The 24,088-nt window shown below is 50.7% G+C and overlaps 1 protein-coding gene across 1 annotated transcript; it reads right to left on the bottom strand.

Annotated features, from left to right (window-relative positions):
- Positions 1–2,656: 2,656 nt before the first annotated feature.
- On the bottom strand, positions 2,657–24,017 carry CHURC1 (churchill domain containing 1). Its single transcript, XM_006270829.4, has 5 exons — positions 23,909–24,017; positions 15,130–15,265; positions 11,631–11,701; positions 5,472–5,578; positions 2,657–3,350 (listed from the first exon to the last, which is right to left on the bottom strand). Exons 1-4 carry the CDS (start codon positions 23,945–23,947, stop codon positions 5,486–5,488), a joined length of 339 nt encoding a protein of 112 aa, XP_006270891.1. The 5' UTR covers positions 23,948–24,017; the 3' UTR covers positions 2,657–3,350; positions 5,472–5,485.
- Positions 24,018–24,088: the final 71 nt, after the last annotated feature.

Genomic DNA, 24,088 nt, shown 5'->3' with positions numbered 1-24,088 from the left:
AAGGACCTCAGGGAAGGATGACAATCACAGGCCAGCTACAGAGTCAATAATGTGAGCACTCCTTCCCCCACCTTCCCCCTCCCTCTCCTTTAGTTCAGGGGTGGGCAAAATACAGCCCGTGGGCCGCATCTGGCCCTCAAGGCCATTCTATCCGGCCCGCAGGGCCCCTAAAAAAATGTAGAAAATTAATATTTCTCTGCCCTTGATTCCTATCAAAAATGACAGGACCCAAGGGCAAAAGGACCCAGGGGAAGCCCGTCCGCCCCGCCCCCCAGCCGGAAGCCCCAGCGGGGTTTCTGGGCTGGGAAGCTCAGGTGAGGGAGGGGGAAGTGGCCCCCTCGCCTCACGCCCGGTGCCCTACGCCGCAGCTGCTTGCAGCCCACGTAGGGCTGCCTGTGCCCGCTCTGAAAAGCCCCACACGAGCTGCGAGCACCTGCAGCGCGGGGCACTGGCCGCGGGAAGGGGGACGGGCCAGTACCGCCCCCCCCAGCGTTTCCCTGGGCTCCTTCCCTGCGCAGAGAAAAGCAGCCCCTGGCCCGCCCCAGGGCCAGCGCCTGGCGCAGCCTCGGAATGCCTGCAGCACGGGGCGCCGGGCATGGGGCAGGGAGGGGCTGCTTTCTCCCCCCCCAGCACTCAGCACCAGCTTATAACCCAGCCCCACTGCCAGGCTAGCAGTGGGGCACAACAAGCTTGTGCTGAGCACAAAGAAAAGTGGCCTCTTGCCCGCCCCATGGCCAGTGCCCCACGCTGCAGCCACCTGCAGCCTGCATGAGGCTGCCTGTGCCTGCTCCAGACAGCCCCACGCAGGCTGCGAGCACCTGCAGCGGGGAGTGCTGGCCATGGGGCGGGTGAGGGGTCACTTTTCCCCACTCTCAGCACCAGCTTTTTACCTGCTGGTGAGCAGGGGTTGGGGCTGAGCGCTGCCCCCCACCTGTACCGTGGGGCTGGGGGGCACTGGGTATGACCAGGCTGGAAGCCAGTGGGAGCACAGGGCCCACACCAGTGTCCTGGGGCTGGTGCTGGTGGGGCCCAGGGCAAGGTGGCAGGAACGCAGGGTCCCAGCTGGCAGGGGCTCAATGGATCTGGGCCAGCTCCCCACTCCCTGCTGGTGCAGCCCAGCCCAGCCCAGCTCCACAGACCCCTGCCCCGCTCTGGGCCCCACCGGTGCTGGCCCTGGGATATTGGTCCCAAGACAGTGACCAGGGGGTGGGGCACCTGTCAAGGAGCCGGGCTACCCATGCGGCCCTAGACAGCCTGCCAAAACTGGGTAAGCGGCCCTCCGCCCAAAATAATTGCCTGCCCCTGCTTTAGTTTTTGTTTCCCTGCAGGCAAGCCCAGCTTCAGCTTTGAAATTTGAAACATTTCCACTTGCCTCGTTTCATTTTGAGGCTGTTTCGAAGCTCTCTGTTTCATTCCGATTTTGCTGTTTTGAGCTTGAAACGAGTCAAAACAGTCTCGAAACGAAACTGCCGTCAAAATTTCGCACAACCCTACTGGGTAGCATGGTACCCAAAGCAGTGGGACCTGGGGTGTCTCAAGAAACTCCTATTGAGGTTCAGGCCACACTTCCCCCACCTTTTATTTTATACCCGCTCCATCCATGCATGGCTTCATCAATTTCACGCCTTGACAATTTCATGGTCGGATGGCTAGGGAACTGGCTCCGTGGAGGGACTCTGAAAGTTGATGGAATCAAATCAACTTGGTGCACTGTAAGCAGTGGCATCCCCCAGGGCTCCATTCTCAGACCTGACTCTTCAGTGTGTTTATAAATGATCTGGACTTGGGTGCTATAAGTGGAAAAGGGAACCCATTACTAGGTGAGGTCAGGGATCTTAGGCCCCTTCAGCATTGGAACTCAAGCCTTCAGGCCTGGGTTTGACCTTTGCGATAAACTCAAACCACATGCTTAGCTTGAATTGTGGTTGAGACATGCACCCAATGAAAGGAGAAGATGGAAAAATACTGTCCCTGACTTAAAAAGCATCAGGAAGTTGTCTAGCTAAATTGAATAAATATAATCTGGGCAAAAAAGGAACAGTCAGAGCAAAACCTACCCCCACCTAACTATGAAATGGTTACCTCAGAATAGAAATTCCAGTTAAAGTTAACCATATTTGGCAAACAGAAGATTATTAATATGCATTAGGAGGAAGGCTTGAACTCATTTTATGTTTAAGAAATGCAAGCTCTATGGTATATAAAGAGAGGTGAGAGCGTATCCTTTGGAACACTTCTGGAAGAAGCCTGAAGAGATCCTGTCACCGATCCAAGATCCTCAACATCAGACATGGGAACAAGGAGCCCCAGACAAGAATTCATGGTTTGATCAACCAGTGAAGTTGCGTTCGCAACAATACGGGGTGGTGAACATTTTGACTAACTAGAAACCTAAAATTTTTAACTGATAATGCTGCTTCAGTTCTAATTAGAGTTGTATCTGTTAGGGTTCAGTAAACTTCCCTTCAGTTTAGGACAACCGTGTTTTAGTTTCCTTGCCTGATATAAGACCCATTATAGCGCCATAGGGATGCAACACCAGGGACAGATGCTTTCCTCTTACTGCTTCAGCAATAAGGAGCAGCACACCACTCTGTCTCTCAACATGCTCAATGTACCCTGGGCTCTGGACTTGCTGTGAAGGAGATGCTGGCACTGTCCCAAAGCACAGATTTTATTACGTGCATGAGAACATGGTGTCTGCTACGTCTTTTGTCTGAAGGAGAATTTAACCAGGAAGGGAGGGGAGATGGGAGGAGGAGAGGGAACATAGGGACATGGTTGGGAGGGATAGCCCTGGGGCCGCACCGCAGCTACCCTTATCTTTAGGACAAAGAGAAACTATGGGCCTGGAACGCAACACTCTGGTTTAACCTCTGTGGCCTGGCTGCAGTCACAAAGCTGCTAGAACATCCCCAGCACAGCTCTGAACAGCCCATCATGTAGAGCCAGGGTTCCCAACCCCTGGGCCCAGTACCGGGCTGTGAAGGGTTGGCTGCCGGTCCACAGGAGGGTTGGCTGCCAGACCAGCAAACTGCGGACCAGCAGTGCCAGCATACTGAGGGCAGGCAGCCAACCCTTGTTTATACTCAGTATAAAAAAGGGTTGGCTGCCAATCCGCAGTATGCCGGTCACTTCCATTCCGCGGTTTGCTGGTCCTCAGCATAAAAAGGTTGGGAACCCCTGATGTACAGGGATAAACACAAGCAATCATGCTACACAGTGCACGGCAAGGAGAAGTGCAGACCAGCTTCTGGGATTCCCAAGGAGCAATATATGGGTGCAAAGGGCAGCGGGTCCAAACACTTTGCTTTGGTGATGGTTTGGTGTCATAACTGAGTTCAAAATACCTGTGAAAAAACAGAGCAGAATAAGGGTCCATTTGTACCACCCTCGAGAGCACCAAGACCCAACAGTCAGGCAGTAGCCTCAGCACGGTCTCCGGCATGCTTGCTGGCACGTACTCAGCGTTACACCACAACAGCTTCAGCACCTTGTTTTCAGGATGTGGAGCATGTGGAGTGGGGAGCAAGTGAGTAGGGCATGTTTGTGGCTGTGTAACAGACACAGGGCAGATGAGTCATGAGGGGTCCTGCAGGCTTACTGTAAGATTAACCTCCCAGCTATACAGCAGCAAAGGAATGGATGCTTCTCAGTAGCCACTGGGGATACAAAAAACAAATCTAAGGGTGTGGGCACATGGCAGGTTTGCTCATGAATAATTCAATTTGACTGACAAGCTAGCCTCAAGGGATGAGCCTGTCTAACTATCTAACTCCAATCCTCACAAGGCCACCAGGTGTTGCTACAGGCCCAGGTGCTAGTTGTATCTCCTCACCAACACAGACCACATCATCACTGGGCTGAACAACACAAATTATAGTGTCTGGGGTTCATTCACCTCTTCCTGTACTGTCATCTGTATCATCACCTGCTTACAGTGCCCTTCTGTTGTCTATGCTACCTGGGACATTCTTTCTTACATGAAAGAATGAATGGACATGGATTCAACATAAACTCTAGCATAAACTCTAGAAACACAAAAGCCTGTGGGCACAACACTTTAACTTCCCTGGACATTCCATCACTGACCCCAGAGCAACTGTCCTTAAACAAAAGAACTTTTAAAAACCAACTTGAACATGAAATCTCAGAACAAGAAATCATCCACAGACTAGACTGTACTAATCACAATTTCAAGAAGGACTGAATTCTTACCCATTACCCAGCCTAGGCATTTACTCTAGTGTTCCTCCAGGTATTAACTGCCTTGCTCATTTCAACTTATCTAATCAACTCACTCATTACCTCTTAACAGATCCCCTCTCCCTGCCCCTTTCCCTCCTACATAAAATCTTTTCCTGTGAATTCCTAGTATTTGATGAAGTAGGTTGTTGCTTACAAAAGCTCATACTGAACCAATTCGTCTCTAAGGTCCCTCTGCCCTGCCTTCTGCCCAACTTTACTCTGGGTAAAAGTGAAGTGGACACATGATAGGCATGTGAGCCATAATGCTCCAGGATAAACTTAATCCTTGGAAAACAAGGAGTAACTAAAGTTTGTGTCTGCTTCCCTAAGTCAAGGGTCAGAAACCCATGACCTACATAGCCTTTGGATCTGGACTACGGAGCTGTGCCTTCAGCAGCAGGGACTTTCCCCGTGTTGTGATGCAGTTGGGTACCTGCGGCTCTAGCAGAGGGGGAGCTCTGCCCATGCTGCTGCACCACAATCAGGCAACACAGGCTAAAGCAGAAGAGGGCTTTTGCTTCATCCTGCTGTAGCTGAGCATTGGAGAAAAGTGCCTGTGGTGGCCAGGTATTTAGTGCCCACCTTTTCCAACCTCAGCTGGGTCATTCTGGGGCCCCATGCAGGCAAACAATTGTTGCTGATCCCTGCCCTAAGCAATTCCATCTCCCACCTTGCACAATGCAAATAAGCTCTCCCAGCATTTAGTGGGCAAACACTCTGAAGCACACACTGCAGGAGGCCAACCTGCAGGAGGCTGTGTCCACTCCTTACTAAATAACATCTGGTAGAAGTTCCTCTGCAGTAACTGTGTTGTGTGTCCACACCCATATATTTGTTTGTGCCGGAGACTGATCCAAATCCCACCAATTGCCAAGTGTGGCTATGTACCCAAGCACATCCCCATCCTCTCCCTAACCCCATCAGTCCTGCCCTTCACAAGGCAAGCTGCTGCTTGTCCAGTCTTTGCATCCTAGGCCTCTTCACTGCTACTGCCTCCCTTCACCTGCAGGACATCGCTGCAAAGCAGGCACTGGCCTATTTGTGCCCACTGTACCGAGAGCAGTATGGTATGCTCCAAGCAAGGCCCTGGAGCCTGAGACTCTCCAATCTATGGCGTGGGCAGGAGCAGTTTGTAGGGTCAACCCACATGATGCTCATTCAGAACAAACTACGCATTTCCCACCCCCTCCACCCTGCCATTTCACTGCTAGTGGGTGCGTTACCCTGGGTGCCAGTTTCAGAAGAGCGGGGCCATCTGGCGAGGGTCATCGGGCAGGATGCTGATGGAGTCCTCAGCCCTGCCACACAACAGACACAACATGGTGTACTCCTGTGGGCAGAAAGAGATAGTAAATCACTGAGAGCAGCTGCTCTGATATACCTATGCTTCCCCAAAGTGCACAGCCTACACTTCCCACTAAAGGTGCATAGGTCTATCAGTCCATATTGTATCGGCACCAATAAAAGGAAAATTGACTTACCGGCAATCAGCTTTTTTTGGCCAATGGGGCTGATAATGTCACTGATAAATGGCCCATGCACGCATGGAGCCATAGCATGCATGTGGCCAGGAGTGCAGCCTGCCAACATGGAGAGTAGAGTCCAGCCAGTAAGTCTGTGGGGAGGAAGGAGCTATGGGGGGTATGGGGAGGCACACCAAAGCCCCCACAATGAGGGAGGGAGTGGGGCAGAGGCAGACACTGTCCAGCCGAGGCAGGGTGCAGGATGAAGCCGTGGGCTGCAAGGGGAGGGTGGGCTGCAGCAGCACTGGGAAGGGAAGGCTACAGGGTTGGCTATAGCCACCCCAAATTCTCTGTAGGCCTCCCTCCCAATGTCACCACCACTGCCCACCCCACCCCTGCCCACCCCATGCACAGCCCTGGCCCAGCCCCCAACACCCGGAAGAGGTTGGCTCAGACCCTGGCCCCAGCCTGCAGCAGGCAGCCTGACCCCACACACAAATCCAGGGCACATTCACCTCATGCCTTCCCTGGGGGTGCACACAGTAATGACAGCTGCACTCCCCCACCCCCGGCTCCATCCCACATCTCACCCCAGCTGGCAGCACCTGCCCCTGCGCCAACCCCATTCCCTCTCTCACTGTGGGAGGCCTCAATCTGCCCCTCTCATGCCTCTTCCCTCCCCTTGCCCCTTCCCCACCCCCCAGACACTGCTCTCTAAGCTGCCAGGCTGCATATCAGCAATCAGATCAGTATCGGCCAAAATGGCTGGCTAATAATTGACCCTCAGTATCGGCCCCAAAAAATCTTTATCAGTGCACCCCTACTTCCCACGTGCCCACCCAGGAGTCATCCTGGGCTCAAGGCTCCTCCTCTTTAATGCAAAGCAGCAAACCAGTATGTTGAGACCCATGGTCTCTCTGGGATTAAGGGGAGGACAGGCTTGGGCCAAGGGGTGTCTTCAGCCCTGGCTACATGTCCCAGTAGCTGTGTTGTCTTTGCAGAGCTGTTCCCATCCTGCAGTGTGTCCATTAGAAGGCAGCCTGCCCCTACCAGGTCCCTCAGTCAGACTGGCCTTAGAGAACAAAGGTGCTCACTGCTCCAGTACTTACAGGCAATGGCAATGCCTCCTCGTAATTCCTCTCATGTTCAGCAAAAAGCAACGCCCCGCTGCAAGGGACTGTCTTCCCAGTGCCAACCTCATTTCCACAGTGCATTACAGCCAGAGAAACTGGAGATGGAGCTGGCACCTGATCTTACTGCCACAGAGATGTCAGAGAAAGCCAAGAGAGCAGTCAGGCCTGCAAGGCTTGAGTTTCTCCCAGGGGACCTGTGCATAATGGCTCCCTGTAGCACCTTGTTTTAAAGCATACTAAGTGCTGAGGCAGTTGTGACCTCCCCAGGGAAACTCTTCAATGGCCATGTGCAGCTCCAGCCCCTTTCACCTGAATTATCCTTTCACTAATTCAGCAAGACAACCTACTCTGAAGGATAGCAGAAGTAAAATGAATCCATGACTGGGGCACTCCATGACAGTCACAGTAATCAGCACCAACCAATTCTGGGCAGGCAGGCTCCTGGCATGGTGGACCAAGTACCCTTGTTGAAGGTCCACAGCACAGCAGCTGGTTGACGAGGAAGTACCAAGGATGGCTTAGGGTACGCAAAGCCCTAGCACTGGAGCTGGCAAGCTGGACAGACTCTTTGTCAGGTGGTCAAACTTAAAGACCTGGGCATCAGGCAGACTGAGCTGGGCTTGGCCATGGTAACTGTAACATTTTAGTCAGTTTTCTCTGTAGCCAAGCACTGGTCCTGGGTCTGCAGTTGATCAATTTTCAGCAGTCACTCTCCTCAGAACAGACAGGGTTGCTCTCCTCAGGGTGGACAGGGCTTTCTCCTAATGAAGAGCAGGCACAGCCACTAAATGAGGGAAGGGGAAGCCTGGGGAAGTTTTCTGGCTGATCCATTTGGAATCACTGTCTGATTCTTGCTGTCCCAAAAGCGGTTTCAACAGGAACCAGAACTAGCATCCACCAGCATTGGTTCCTGTTTCCATGCAGACATACACTGAAATGGAACAGTACTAATTAGATTCAGCCTATGCTCAGTCCCTTCCAGAGCAGGCCAAGCCTCAGCCATTAAACACTGTAAGACTGGGCATCAGAACTTGATGTCAGATGTGGCTGTCCGTAGCCTCCCATACATAGGCTGCTTGGAGCAAAGCGGCAAGGCACACAGGTGGGTTGTGTCCTGCCATTTCTACCAGTTGCTGCTGTGAAGTATGAGACATGCAGCCCAGGCAATGCTTGGCTTGTGCAGCCCACTGGCTCCCTCTGATGGTCACAGGGAGTGGAGATCACACAGCATCAGATAATGCTGTGGCTAGGCAGGCACCCTACTGGAGCCCAGGACTTGAAAGGAAGCTCTGAACCTCAGCTTGGCAGGGAAGCTGTTCAGAAACCGTGGTGCTAGTCCAGCTCTGAGATACCATGGCAGCCAGAAAAGGAGGAAACAGAGGCACAGGTCAGAAGACAGCATTGATCTGTGGCTTAAGGCCAGGGGTGGACGCAAAGTAAGGTTTTGGTGGTGCAGCCGCACCCCCCACCCCGATGTCTGTTCCATTCAAAATTTAAAACAAGCTGCCTACAGGATCAGCTTCATATCTATTCAGGTGGACTGAAGAGACTATTGATTTCAATTTAATTTTTGCTCTTTGCTTCAAAGGTGTTGACAACCCGAGATCTTCTGCTAATCAAGCTATCCTTTCTTCTACTGTTATACTGGTAACGTTTCTCAGCTTGTCTGATAAAGGTGTGCCACTACCTAGGACCCTGTACTGAGTGGGTTTGTTCCTAGGGAATTCAAACACACAACAAATCAGACACAGGGTGGGCAGGGGCAGGACTGAAGGCAGGTCTAGCTGTCCAGTGGCTGTGGTGCAGGTGATCAGAGACAGGAGGGAGTTGCAAAGAGGTTAAGTTACTGCAGTGACCCTTTCCTGGGTTATTCATTGCAGCAGACGATGGGAAGCTGAACCAGCGGCACATTCAGGTCAACGTAAAGCCCAGCACTGGCAGACTCAGAGAGGTTGGTCTCCACTGGCAGGGGAAATGCAAGCAGCTGAAGCAAGTCCTCCCCCAACCCCAACTGTTTGTTTCAGTATTTGGGGTCAGAAGGAATTTTACTCCATGGTCAATTGGTACAGATTGTGAGGAGTTCTGCCTTCCTTTGTAGTGGGGGCATGGCCTGCTACCTGAGATCTCTTAAGCTATATTAACAACCTTTCATAAAAGCAGGAAATCGGCTGCCATGGTTCCCTTGCTTTACCTGTGGCAGGTTAGGGTGTTTTATCTTGTGTTGTGTCAGGATTGATGGTAGTTGTACTAAGACGTTAGATTATGGATTTGTGTAGGATGGTTTGGATAAGGACGATCCTGCCTCAGGCAGGGGTAGGACTAGGTGACCTATGGATGTTCCTTACAACCCTACTTCTCCATGATTTTTATGATTTGTATGTTGAGGGTGAAAGACAGTGGAAGACAGATATTGGCATGCTGTGGGGCAAAGGGGGGACACTGGAGGAGGGGGACAGTTACAGTCATGCCCCATGGCTGGAAGGGGCATATTTGGAAGGGGTTTTGAGGTGAAGGGGCTCCTGGAGGCCATCAGAGGTTAGACAGGGGTTCACAGGCACCAAGGGGCTTTTGTGGGGATGGAGGCCTGTGGGATAGAGCAGTGTGGGGTGAGGAGGAGCTGGGGTATTAGGGAGGTGTGGGAGTGTGACACAAAACAGAGTTTGGATCTGAGGGGTATAATGAGGGCTATGGTACTGAAATAGAGTCTGAGGGGGGTTGGGAAAAAGAGGAAGTGTGGGTGAGGGGGCCCCAGGGAGTGTGAGGGAAAGCAGTGAGGTCTGGGTGCTCAGAAGAGCAGGGGAGGGCTCAGTGGGATGTAAAGGGGATGGTGTGGTCTAATGGGGCTTGGGGCATGGTGGAATGGGGTTAAGTATGGGGGATATGCGAGATAAAAGTGGAGCCAAGGGCATTTGAGATGGGAAAGGCAATGCATAAAGGATAATGAAAAGGAATGTGGACTATCTGGGGGACCCAGTTGTTGAGGTTCAGGGAATAGTTATGTCCATAGCCAGGTTGGGGATTATATCAGATGTACTCCCCTAGCACATGCAGAGGAACCAGGCCCCAAGTGCATATGCACAATCTCAACTTTCATGCTTCACAAATGACCTCATTCTCTTACTGGGGCATCCAGAGCCAGCCTGCACCCTGTCATAGTTTCATAGTTCATAGTTGGTAGGGTTGGAAGGGACCTGAGCAGTTCATCAAGTCTGAACCCCCTGCCGTGGCAGGAAAGAGTACTGGGGTCAAATTACCCTGGCCACGTGTTCATTCAGCCTCCTTTTAAAAACGCCCAGGGTAGGAGCCAGCACCACTTCTCTTGGAAGTTGGTTTCAGATCCTAGCCGCCCTGAGAGTGAAGTAGCATCTCCTGATATCTAGCGTGAATCTACCCTCTGCTAGCTTGTGACCGTTGTTCTTGTCACTCCTGGGAGTGCTCGGGGGAACAGGGTCTCTCCCAGTGCCTGCTGGTCCCCCCTGACTAGTTTGTAAACAGCCACTAGATCCCCCCTCAGCCTTCTCTTGTGGAGGCTGAACAGGTTCAGGTCCCTTAGCCTCTCCTCATAGGGCCTGCCCTGCTGACCCCGATCATGCGGGTGGCTCTCCATGTTGTCCACATCCCTCCTGAAGTGCGGTGCCCAGAACTGGATGCAGTACTCCAACTGCAGCTTGACCAGTGTCGCATAGAGGGGGAGGATCACCTCCTTGGACCTGCTTGAGATGCATCTGTGGATGCATGACAAGGTATAGTTGGCCTTCCTGACCGCATCCCCACACTGTCGGCCCATGTTCATTTTGGAATCAATAATGACTCCAAGATCCTTCTCTGCCTCTGCACTGATGAGAAGGGAGTTCCCCAGCGTGTACGTATGCTGCTGGTTCTTCCTCCCCGGGTGCAGGACCCTGCACTTTTCAGTGTTCAAACCCATCCTGTTCTCTTCTGCCCACCCCTGTAGCCTGTTCAGATCCAATTGCAGCCTATTCCTTCCTTCTAGCGTGCCCACTTCTCTCCATATCTTAGTGTCACATGCAAATTTGAACACGGTGCATTTTACCCATTTGTCCAAGTTGCTGATGAAGATGTTGAACAGTGCAGGCCCGAGGACCGACCCCTGAGGAACCTCACTGCCCACATCCCTCCAGGTCGAATAAGACCCATCCACCACCACTCTCTGGGTGCGGTCCTCCAGCCAGTTAGTGATCCATCTGACTGTGTAGGCATCAACACCACAGTCTCCTAGTTTTTTTAATGAGAACGGGGTGAGAGACCATGTCAAAGGGTTTCCTAAAGTCCAGAAAGACTACATCCACCGTGACACCTGCATCCAGGGATTTGGTGACCTGGTCATAGAAGACCACCAGGTTGGTCTGACAGGACTTGCCTCTAATGAACCCATGTTTCAGATGTCATGTGAGCTGGAAGACATCAGTCAAGAAGCATAAGGCAGCCATGAACAAATTTAGGGCCAATTCAGAGGTATGCAGCTTTGGGTGTCCTGACCAGACAGCTGGAAACGATGCAAAGGATAAATCACCTTGTGCAGGGAATCTGGCCCCCAGGAAGAGAGGGAGGGTAGCTGTAATTATTCACCTACTCCCTAGCCAGAGAAGCACACAGCACAAAGCAGACTCAGGCATGCTCAAAGGCAATGGCATAAGACACCCAGAGAAGAGCAGTAAAGGCTTGGGTTTCCTATGCTTCTGCAGTGTTAGGTCTGGGGTCTTCACAAGACTCAGGAAAGCATCTGCAGAGAAATCAAGGAGTACATGTAAACAAGAGAGTATACCTGGTAATCGTCCACCACACTGAATGTGTACTCATGCCTGGCTATCACATGATGACAGTTCTCACACATGTCTGAAACAAAAACAAAAGATCACCAGTTTGCTGTGAGCCTTCCCATCCAGAATCTTGGTGGGGAAAAAGGTTCAATTTCTTCTGATTGGAAATGATGCTGATTCCAACTCTGGGACATATTATCATCCAATTCCTGGATACGAGCCAAGAGAGCACTCCTGATCCAAAAGAGCCAAGATTGATAGCTTTAAAGTCAAACATCGGTTGATCCCCATCCCCACAGTTAACTTCACGCTGATTTTCACTTATTTTTTAAGGAGCAAATTAGAAGTTCCTATTCCTTACTACAACACACACATGGATAAATGCTTGGTTTCTGCAGCACATTTCATTAAAACCTATTCAGTGTCTCCGACACCTGGATGGCTTGCTGTTAAAGCAGTAGCCAAGGATGTGGGGGACCTGAGTTTTTTCCCTGCTCTGCCATCCACTCCATGTGGACCTGGGCACATCACTTACCTTCTCTGAGCCTCCGTCCTCCACTTGTAAAACAGAGATAATAGCACTTTCCTGCATCATATGGGGGCCATTCCATGAGTATAAGAACAATAAAAGACTGTGAAGTGCCTGAACAGTGTGGTGATGGAGCTGTGTAATGCAAGGACAAGTCTCTGCTGGGTCTACAGCAGGTCTTGTGGTGGAATCATCAGGGAAAGACATTGAGTCCAGAAGGCTAATGAAAACATAGCCCCTGTAATCGTTCCCAGCTCATCAGCTGAGCCCATCTGGAAAAGCATGTTTACTTTCAGTGAGATTACCTCTTCTGCAATCACTCAAAGGAAACTAGGATCTCAATTCTGCTTGGGCCCAGGTGGTGATCCACCGAGTCACTAACTTAGTAGTTCAAAGACAGCCTAGGACATTTTGTGGCTGCTTATAGGCCTCTGAGTCAACTGTCAGCTCAGTTCCCAACCCACAAAAAACTAACATAAATGGACACTTTGGTTTCTGCGGGAAACTTGAATCCAAATGGGTGACGGAGAAGAGTTTCCAGATGGCCCCTCACAGTCAGAACTAACTTATATTTGCAACCTGTCTCACTGCAAAGTGTGACCAGCTACAGTGCTGGGGCCTTTACTCTGCAAGCAAGTAACCCCAGTGTCTTTACTGCTGCTCAGAGATTTTCCCTGAAGCAGCTGAGACCAACCTGACTCTAGTCAGTGTCACAGCTAGTATTCAGAACCAGTGCACTTACTCGTGTATTTCACTGTGCAGTCTCATAGTCAAAGTGAATGGTAACAAAGGTAGCGCAGCACAGAAATGATGTATCCGGGAGGACAACAACCCAGGAACAGTGGGTGAGAGAGGCATATGAGAGACCAGCTCTGTCTCAGCAGCCTGGAGTTTGAGAAGGAATGGTGCAGGAATAGTGAATCTTCCAGCAGTAGCATGGGGTCTCCTTTTCAGTCTCTGTTCTGCTAACAGTTATGTACATGTTCACCTGTCTGTGGGATTTGGGCCTTGACTTCTGTACTAATATAACCATGAAGGTCAGAAGGGCTATTTCATTTTTTTTGCCAATATAGTTATATTATTTCTAACCTTAATGTGGGTACAGTTATATTGTTGTATCTTGTTCTTCACCTGTCCAGAAACAAACTATACAAGATAAACACCTTGGTATCTGTGCCCATATAGCTCTTCATAGCTCCCTAGACTTTAAGGCCAGAAAGGACCTTTAGCTCATCTACTCTGCTCCCCCCCTCTGTAACACAGGCTGTACAACTTCACCCAGCTAAACTTGTGTTGAACCCAACAGCTTGTGACTAGCTAAAGCAGATCCTCCGGAAAGGCACCCAACCTGATTCCAAAGATACCAAGAGAGAGAAAATGCATCACATCCCTACAGAGTTCAATCAAGTGATTAATCACTTTTGCTGTTAGACATTTGTTTCTAATTTGAATCTGCCAGGCTTTAATTCAAACCTTGTGTATAATAACAGTACTTGTATAATTATAGCCACATAGTTCACGTATGCAGAAAAAGCTTGAGATACCTACCATTTGGATTCTGACACAAGATGAAAACCTCGGGTAAGATCCTAAGATAGCAGCAAGGTAGGAATCCCTGTGGACAGGATCCTGAACTCCTCCTTAGCGCATGACCTTGGATCTCAGTTGGGAGGCCTCGTCCATCCTAATATTATAAAACCCTACGTCTGTCTGTCTGTCTGTCTGTCCGTAGAGCTTTATTTGCTCTCTGATTGGCTGACAAACAGCCAATCAGAATGCGAATAAGCATTCCACCAGGAGCTGGCGGCTGGCAGAGCGCCACTTGTGATGGTGGGGACACGGGATGGAGGGGCAAGGCCAGCACAGCTGGCCTCAATCCCCCCCTTACTCCCTGGAGGCGGGGGCAACAGAGCAGATGGAACATGGCAGGCAAGGCCAGCAGGTGGCAAGGCTGGAGCGGAGGTGGGGGGCGAGGCCACCAGAGCTGGCCTCGCCCCTGCCCTTAATCCTTGCAGGTGACAGTGGCAGTGGCTCAGGGGCGGGGAGCGGGGTCAGGACACCACGGAGGAGGTGAGGCCACTGGCTCTGGCCTCGGCCTGTCCCTCCCCACTTCCATCGTCACCGCCTGCCAGGTCCAATGTGGGACAACGTGGTAGCGGCGTGGAGGAGCGGGCCCCGCACGGGCTGAGGGAATAGTGGGCGCACCACAGCAGCAGCAGTGGGGGGAGGGGAGGAGTGGGCCCGGGTCCCATGTGGGGGAGGAGGAGGACCAAGCCCGAGCCAGGGGAGAAGCCGACCTGCCGCGGCAGGGGGAGCAGCGTGCCCGGGCCAACTTGGGGAAACGAGAGGAGTGGGATCAAAGCCAACAGGGGATGGGAAGAGGCTCACTCCTCCCCTCCCCCAGCTGCTGTCATGTCAGACCAGGCCCACTGCTCCACCCCCAACACCATGGTGGGCCGGCTTCTCCCCTGGCTTGGGCTCGAGTCTCCTCCCGCACTAGGGCCTGGGCCCGCTCCTCCCCCACCATCAGCTCCAAGCCCACTCCTCCTGTTCCCCCACTGGGTCGGCCTGGGCCCACTGCTCCGCCTGCTGTGGTGGCCGGGCTTCTCTCCACTCTCAGGCCCGGTCCTTCCCTGCATCAGGCCCAGGCCCACTCCTCCCCTCCCCCTGCCACTGCAGCAGGGAGGGTGGGGAGCGGGCCGAGACCCCAAGCAGCAGGAGGTTAAGGGGGAGCAGGCCCAGGAGGGAGCCACAGGGCTCCAACCCTGCATGCCCCCCCCCGCCACCCCCGGTCATTCCTGATGGGCAATTGGCTAGTCTTTCATATCACCGTCTGGCAAACAGGTAACTTTTCCAAGTCAAGTACCGAAATACTATCCCTGCTATCAGATATAATACTGTGCCTCACACCCCCCACAGGGCAGCTTCCAACTGCCAACAGCCCCTGAGTGCTCATATACAGGGAATCTCCTTACGGTCATAGGTGATGATTTCTTCTCCATCCTCCTCCTCAGTTGCTCTGTTTGCGATCAGCACAAAGTCTCTCTTGTTGCACTCTGCACAAGCCACAAAGTTCAGCAGGAAAGACCCATTCTCCAGGCAGGTGTTACCCTAGAATATTGATGAGACAAAAATACAACCTTCACAATCTTTGTGGTGCTATTTACAATGCTTGCCTATCCCACAATTCAGTTCATCACCAAATTAAATTGAGTAGGACTGACAGTTCTGGCCATACATCAAAACAAGGGCTTCCCAAAACCCTGCACTGATTGGCAGTTGGACAGCATCCTGCTGTCACCTTCACAACAAAGGTTGAGCTGTTAGCCATAGGAAATTACAAGTCCAGACTTGCTATACCGCCAAGATCAAGATAGGGCATCACAAGATGACACCTAGCACCTTAGCAGCCCACGCTTTCGTACAGAGGTGAGATCCCATGTTTGAAAACACCACAAGGAAATAGGTGCAAACTCCAACTGACCAAGGAGATTCCCAAGAACAATTACAAAATTAGGAGACAGCAGCAATTATATGTCTGCTGCCTGATGCTATCAGTTTCCAAGTCACCCACAATGGCAAGAGACCGGTTGGAAGGGTAAGGACAAAGGGAACCACCCTCTGGTGCAGAAGTGGGTAGGTCACTGGTGCCCTAGGGGCAGATTGGAACATGCAGCCTTTTCAGTTCTCAGTACTGGTGGATGAGGGGCAACCACAGATTGCTTGATGGATATACTAGACGAGGGTTTTCCAACTGGCAGCCTGCAAGCAGCATATGGCCTGCAAGGGGTTAAGGTGCAGCTCCTGGGCTCCCACCCAGCTGCCACTCTCCCCCATCACTCCAGCTGCCACAGCAGTCAGAGTCCACCCCTCCTGCTTACACTTCGTGCCCCTGCTCCAGGAGGAAGGGTAGCATGGCATGACCCAGAGAGCTGAACGCGATGGCCTCATTGGCACAGAGTGTAGCAGTGGACTGGGGGAGGTGTCATGTTGCAGCAGTGGGGGCACCCATGCAGTTGAATAGCTCAGGGAACCTGAGGCTCACCCTTGTCGAGCCTATGTGACACGTAGCCTGTTGGGTATGAGGTTCCCAGCTGCTTAGGTGTTAAACAGCTTCATGCACGATGGCTTTCTCTTGCAGAGGGTCCCTTATTTAGGCATCTGTGACAGAAAGGCTTAACCTGCATGAACAGTCTGAGGACATACAGGGCTGTACTGCATCAACAGTGACTCTCAGGGACAATGGGACTCAGCAGGCCCTACCCATCTGACTGCAGATTTGGAATAATCTACCCTGAAGAGTTGTTTCATATTAACCAAAGTACTTAGCACAAAGGTTTATATATCCCTTCTGAAATACTTTAACAAAATGAGTCACAGGTAATACAATCTCATTTTCCACATTAACTGAAAGTCTCTGAACTCTGGGAAACTCTTTGTTCCACTGTGGCAGTAATTTCTTCCAGGCTGATTACACACAATAAAGGTGTTTTCTTTTATTAGTATTTAATATACAGAGTATATTAAATACTGTACAAATATACAGTCAGTGACAGACAGAAAGAGAGAGGACTGGAAGGTTTTTGCTGGGTTGTTGAGACTGTTTACTTGCTATTGATGGCAACCATATTATGTAATCTTATTTGCAACCTTATCAAGCTCCATCCTAATATTGTCTTTCAATGCTCTTCCAAGTTCCCTTTAATCATAAGAGAGGAGGGCCTCTACGCCACTCATATTTTTAAATGTATCTATCCAAGGAGATAAATTAACGAGGGGTTAAACCAGCGTGGGCAATTATTTCGACCAGAGGGCCACTTAACAGTTCTGATCAGCTGTCGAGGGCCGCACACATAAAATCTTTCAGAAGATATCATTTTAACAAAATATACATAAAAATAAATCATATAGTAAAATCAAATATCTACTATATTTTAATTTTATTTAAAAAATAATTTTCTCCTGATTTTTTTTGAATAGTGCATTTAAAGGGGACTGCATAGCTCAAAATAAAGTCTTACTCTTGTATATTGTGTGGGATGGGATGTGGGGGGTAGGGTGGGTGCGCGGACGTGTGTGAGGTGGGTGTGCACATGTGAGGGGCTGCCAGTATGCTAAGTCCTGGAAGCTGGTCAGGGGTAAGTGGGGAGGGGAAGGGAGAGAGGCAGGGGCATGGGGCACAAGCAGCAGAATTCGCTCAGACGGTGCAAGTGCAGGTGCACTCCAGGCCCCACCCAGCCCCATCTGGCCCACAGCTGCCCTCCGGCACTCTGCATGAGGCCAAGCCCCATCCGCTCTGACCTGGGGCAGCCTGCACCACGTTCACGGTCACACCCACTGGCTCTAGCCCCAGTCCCAGCCAGTGTGCACAGCTTCCCTGCAGGGCTGCTCCCAGTGCGGCTGCAGCTGCTCAGCTCTCCTGCCTCCAGCGGCTCCTCCTCCTGCCCCTGCTGCACCACTCCGGATGTGGGGGAAGCTGCAGCAGGGCAGCTCCTATCCCAATGCTAGGGGCTCCAGCTCCAGGCCACTTTCCACCTACTTGGATGCCCACAGATGGCTGCTCATCACACTTGATGGCCAAGTGGGTGGAAAGTGGCTGGGAGATGAAGCCCTGCATGTTGGAGCAGGAGCCAGCACACAGGGCTTCCCCTCTTCCTGGACTGGCACAGCAGGGGCAGGAGAAGGATGGGAGGGGAAGGGGACAGCAGTACTGAGGTGGCTGCAGCTGCACTAGGAACACCCCTGCTAGAAAGTTGTGCATGCTGGCCGGGGCTGCCCTGGGCAGGGCTTGGCCCCATAATTCATGAGTGCCCATCCACAGACTGTATTTTGCCCACCCCTGAGTTAAACACTCAGTCTCATCTTCTTGGTCTCATGATGAAGCCTTCTCAAGTCTCTAATTATTTTTATTTATTTATTTATTTGATGTATATACTGCCCTTCCCAACAAAGGCTAAGGGTGGCTTATAGTAAGAGAAGGGAATAACTTATAAAACAGGAGAACAAGCAAGAGAAGAAAGCAAATTATGAGGCAACAAGAGGATCAAAGTAAAACAGAACCCCAACAGAACAATATCCCAGTCTAGCTTTGTTTGCTAAGCACCTGCCCAAGCACTTCTGAAGGATGTCCAGGCTCAGGCACTGGTGGGCGTTGAGGGGGAGAGAGTTTCAGAGCTAAAAAGGAATGCCTGAGAATGACCTCCCACATATTTTTGCCAAGCAGACTTGGCACATTGATAGTACTATCTATATTGTTCTAAAACATTATAATTTTAAAAGTTGTTAATGCAACTCTGAACTACTATTTATTTACTAGCCAACTGCCTGTCAAGAATGGGGGGGGGGGGGGGGGGAGGGGCGCGGCGGCACACAGGCAAGGACAGAGCACCACCACTGATCACCCCATGTCACTGTTGCCTCCCAGGAACCGCCCGCCCCCTCACAGTCCCTCACCCCCATGCCCCTCATTCCCGACCCACAGTTTCCCGACCTCCCCCAGCCCTGCCAGGGGGCCCCAGCTATGCCCACCCTGCCTGGGCCAGAGTACAGTAGCTCCAATTCATACAGGCGGTGGTGGAGCGTGTCTGGCCCCAGCATGGGCTGGAGGGAAGAGGAGGGGAGGCTTGTGGCACCCCTGCCCCAGGATAAGGCTGCAGTTCCCTGCGAGCAGCCAGGCCACGGTTCCCTCCCCCTCTTTTCTCCCTTCCTCGGGCAGTGGCTCCTGGCAGCTCAGGCCCTCCAAGCACAGGCAATGGCGCCTGCACTGCCACCTGGCCATGGAGTTCCCCACTGCACCCCTGCCCCTTTCCCCTGCTGGAGAACAGGCAACCTTCCCCCACACCTGCCCTGTCGCAGATACAGCCCCCACTCCTGCCCTGACCAAATGTCTGGGATTTTGCTGTGCTCCAGGACTGGGGGAGGCAATCGGAGCCAGCAGGGAGCACCACATGGTCTGTGCACCTCTACAGCTGCAGGCAGGTCCAGGTCCACATGTGCTCCCTGCTGCCTCCAATCACCCTCCCCCCTGCTCCCACCAGCAGAGCAAAGGCAAATCCTGGACAACCTGCCTGGATGGCAATCAGAGGGCTTAAAAAGAGCAGGAACACATCCAGGGAAACCCAGACATATGGTAACCCTATCTTGGCAGCACATGCACACTTGAGCAAAAGCGTTATGGACAGACAGACAGACAAAGCCCTTTATTATATTAGATTTATTTAAAATATTTGAATCCTGCTTTTCTGCTTGCACTAAGCACCTAAAGTGGCTTAGGCTTAACAATATCTTTTTTTTTAAATTACATAATAGATAGTTAACTATTTCAATCCAGCAGAGCAAGCTTAGTCCTCAGGACAATGGCAGAGGCCAGACTATACTTCCCTTTGGCTCTGCAGTCCCAGGGCAACTGAGCAGCAGAGCATTCTTTCTGGCAGGGAGTGGGGAAGCAAGCTCCCTGCCGCTTCTCCTTCTCATGGAGGAGGCCAGACTAGACTAGACTAAAGTAAAAATCTTTTCCCCCTTTTGTTGCAGGAACTTGGTAGCTCAAGTGAAATAGCAGATTTACAAAAAATGGAAAATGAAAATGTTGAGCTGCCAGGTCTGGGGGAAGAAGAAGCAGGATTCTTGATTTCAAGATCACTGTCATCAAGCTTTGTGGACAAAATGTCAAAAGCAGATCAAGAAAAAGCAGATGAGACATTAGCTTGAGCTATATTTCAAGTACACCTCTTTCCATAACTGAAAATCAAGACTGGAAGGAACATTACAAACTAATTCACCCATCATATAAATTACTGTCACTTATTGCTTACCACATTCTCTCTTAGATAGAGAGTATGACAGAGTTCAAACAATGGTTATATTCAAAGGATTGGTCAAGCAGAATCACTGACTGATGTCAGATGGATGAACTGATATACAAGGAAATCCTTTATTGAACATTGTTAGCAACACCTGAACCAATATTCCTGAAAGCAACTGCTACCAAATCTTCTCATCTCACAGGTGAATACATAGCCAAATTACTGAGTGAAGAGATTGGAAGTGCAGGTCCCTCCAGGGTACAAGCCCTTGTAACTGACTATGCGAGTAACATGAAAGCTGCATGGCAAGTATTAAAGGCAAAGTATCCTCATTTACTAGTATTTGGCTGTCTTGCTCATGGGCTGAATCTTCTGGCAAAGGACATAGTAAGTGTGAATACAATGAAGACAATATTGGCAAACTACAAAGTGATTGTGAAGGTATTCAACAATCATCACATTGCTAATCAAGACTGTAAAGAAATTACAGAAAGAGAAGCAGGGGAAGGAAAGTGCATTTTTATTGCCACGAGAAACTAGATGGGGCTCGGCTACAAAGTGTTTACATAGTTTGCTGCACACAAAGAACTGTTTGCAGTGTGCTTCAAGAGATGACGCAGTATCCCAGATTATTCCTGTGAACGTAGGGAAGCAATCTCACCAATGATGCGTTCTAGGTTCGAGTTCAAGAAGCATTCAATTTGCTACTTCCAGTTTCAGTGGCTATCAAGAAACTTGAGGGAGATGCACCAAGACTTTCAAATATTCCAGAGATATTCAGACAACTGAATGAAAATCTAATTGAGCTTTTGCCTTCTTCACCTCTATCCAAAAAAGGAGGAGGAGTAAAACAAATGTTTACTAAGAAATCTGCGTTTTGCTCTCATCCAGTTCATCTGGCAGCAAACCTTTTGGATCCTCAACACCAAGCACATTTATCAGAAGATGAATTATCTACTGCTCTCAATACAATTATGGAAGTAGCTAAGAATGTCCCCAACATTGACGAAATAGCCATGATGACAGACATTGCCAAGTACCGACCGCACAAAAGAAAAACTTTGGAGCAAAGACATCATTTGGCGGGCAGCAGAGAATATGTTTCCCCTCCCATGATGGAAGGGATACTGTAACACCCGACTGTTGTCCAGGAGTGCTCTAAGGATCCTAAGCATTCCACCAACAGCAGCTTCCTGCGAATGGAACTGGAAGGCTTTCAGCTCAATCAAGACAAAAGGAAGAATAGACTAGCAAATGAACACACTGCTAAGCTTGTTTCTATTTCTCAAAATCTCTTGTTTCACAATTAGTGAAGAAGATTCAGTGTGATGATAAGTTGCCCTTGCCCATAGACTCATTGGTAACACCATCCTTTAGTGAAAGATAATGTGGTTCAAGTGGTTCTAAATCAGATCTGCCTCAATCTGATTCTGAAACGGCACTAGTAAGTAGTGCAAGTGATTCTACAGATAGTGACAGTGAAACTGGAGGTGCCTCAATGACCTCAGTGGAAGATAGTTCAACTCTGTTGAAGTAGATGAGTGGGCAACCACAGCATATCATGCACAGTTCTTTGGATGTGCTAAAATTAGTGTGTCAACAGTTTTCCGTGCTTTCATTTTTTTTCTTAAGTTTAAACAAACAATGTAGGGGAAGTACAGGCTATTGTGTATTGTTTTTACATTTTTACAAGTATTCTAATAAAATAATTGTTTTCATATAAAGCTTTGAATTTGTTTTAATATAGCATTTAAACCACATTAAGTGTGCTGTATTTAATTTTTTTCCCAATCAAATATTTCAGTTCATATACTTGTGGCTATTGGAACACAAAATTAACATGGGGGTACTTTTTTAGTTTTGTTTACTAAATGTAAGTCAAATAAACATGCTAAATCAGATCACACTCTATTTGGGGCATTGGAAAAAATTCCAATTCAAAATTTTCTGGAAAACCCACATCTCTGAATCTAATAGCCACCATCACCTCTGTCTTGTCTGAATTCAGTTTCACTTGGTTCACCCATATCCAATGTACAACTGCAGCCAGGCACTAGAAAAGGACTGAGGTTGCAAGGCCTGGGTCAAATGGGTATCATCAGCATATGGATGATACCTCACTCCAAATATCTCTGTACCATCTCACACAGTGGCCTCATATACACATGGAACAAGGGGTATGACAAGATGGACCCCCTAGGGACCTCATGGGAAGGATTCTGCAGGGCATGACATACATTTGCCCATCACCACCCTCTGGGATTCCCCTGCTAGGGAAGAGCAGAACCCATTTAGAGTAATCCTGCAAATTCCCAGTAGGTCATGTAAATCCTTTACCAGAACCCTCTAACTCATGGTCAACTGTATCAAAAGTACAATTTTCCCTGTCAATCTAAAAGCCAAGATCATTAACCAAGGCCATGAAGTCAGTCTCCACACTACTCAAGATGAAACCCAGACTCTTGAGTGTTCAGGAATCTCATGTCATCCAGATACATCCAGGGATGCCATTCAAAGACCTGCCCCAAAGAGTGGAGGTCAGAGACAGGGCAATAACTGGCTGGACTGGAGAGTCAGTGTCAAGTGATAGATTCTTGTGCAGGGACCAGACAAGTGAAGACGTGAGAACATCTAGCACCCTGCCATCCTGAAAGGAGGCACTGACAACCCTCACTAGTCTCTCCATGCTAGTTTCTACAAACCAAGATGGGCATAGGTCCAGTTCACAATTGGTCACCCTCATCCTCCAAAGCATAGTCTGCACATAGTGCGCGAAAGCAACATGATTCATATCAACAGGACAAGACCGGGCTGCCTCAACTTCAGACTGATCCTGCAGCAAAAGTGATGGTCCCCAAGCTGTGCCAGATACAGGCAATTTTGTCTCCAAAGTAGGCAGTCTGAAGACATGGCTTCCTGGCAGACGAGCTGGATTAATCAGGTCATTCGCCACCCAGAACAATTCCAGGGATGACAGTTTGCAGATGCAATGGCAGTGGAGAAGAAAAGATTCTTTGCCTTTGCCACTGCCCTGCCATAGCTCTTTAAGAAGGACAGTAATCAGTCAGTTCTGGCATGAGCTGAGGGCCACCTATGCTCTAGCCATCTACCTTCCTTTTCAAGCTGCTTGTTTCCCAGTGTACTGGAGGGGACTTGTCCCACTGCAACAGTAAGAATGGATGCCTGGGTTCCCCTATAGCTCTGACCAAGGTCACAGAGTTATTCCACAGACCAGAACAGCCAGCTCTGGAAACCCACTAGTTCCTTGAGTCTCAGGAGGTGGGCTAGCCAAGTCCACCATCCTGACAGGCGCAACAGAGGGCAGAGATCTGCACTTCTAGGAAGTAATAATCTGACCATGAAAGATTTTTAATGACACTCCCAGTAACTGGAGCTCCTCTATCTCAGCAGGTGGAAAACATTAGATTGAAGGTGAGCCTCATGGGTCAGCCCAGTTACTATCCTGGACAGCCCTGTGGTCATCATAGAGGCCATGAAGCCCAGCTCCAGCCCTGAAGAGTCAGCAGAGACACTTCAGTCCCCCAAGTAAGTCTAGGTATCCTCAACAGGGCCTCCAACGCCAGCTTGGCCGATCTGAGGGGGAACCTGCTGGGCAGCAGTGCGGCTGGCTCACCAGCAGGATCTGCGCCATCCACAGCCCCACAAAGCAGAGGCTCACGCCGGCTGCTCAGCCGCATCAAGTCGGACTGGGGGCGGAGGGAAAGATTTTCCCACGGGCTGAGGCCTGCCTCCACTCCGCATCCAAGGCAGTCTTAGCCGCAAGCCTGCGCCAAACCCGGCAGCGCACGCAGGGAGATGCCCGCGGGCAGGCTGAGGGGAGGCGCGGGGACAGGCCGCTCGAGCCGCCCCGCGAGCTGCACGGCGCCCTAGGCCCAACGCCCGGCCTCCAGGCCCAGGCGGGACCCAAGCGCCCACCACGGCCCGCCCTTACCCGGGCCGGGTACTCCGTGCCCACGCAGCCCCCACACATGGCGCTGCTGCCGCCGCCGCCGCCGCCCTTCCGGTCGCCGCCCCAACCCTGCCACGAGGGGAAGGGCTGGCCTGGGGGCGGGGTTTGGCCTCGCTGTGCTCCGCCCCCCTGAGGGAGGGCGCTGGGGCGGGGTGTCCCGTG

The sequence above is a fragment of the Alligator mississippiensis genome, chromosome 2, assembly GCF_030867095.1.
Source record: "Alligator mississippiensis isolate rAllMis1 chromosome 2, rAllMis1, whole genome shotgun sequence".
Classification (NCBI taxonomy): Eukaryota; Metazoa; Chordata; order Crocodylia; family Alligatoridae; genus Alligator; species Alligator mississippiensis.
Note: the sequence above shows the minus strand (reverse complement) of the source record. Positions and strands in the feature narration are given on the sequence as shown.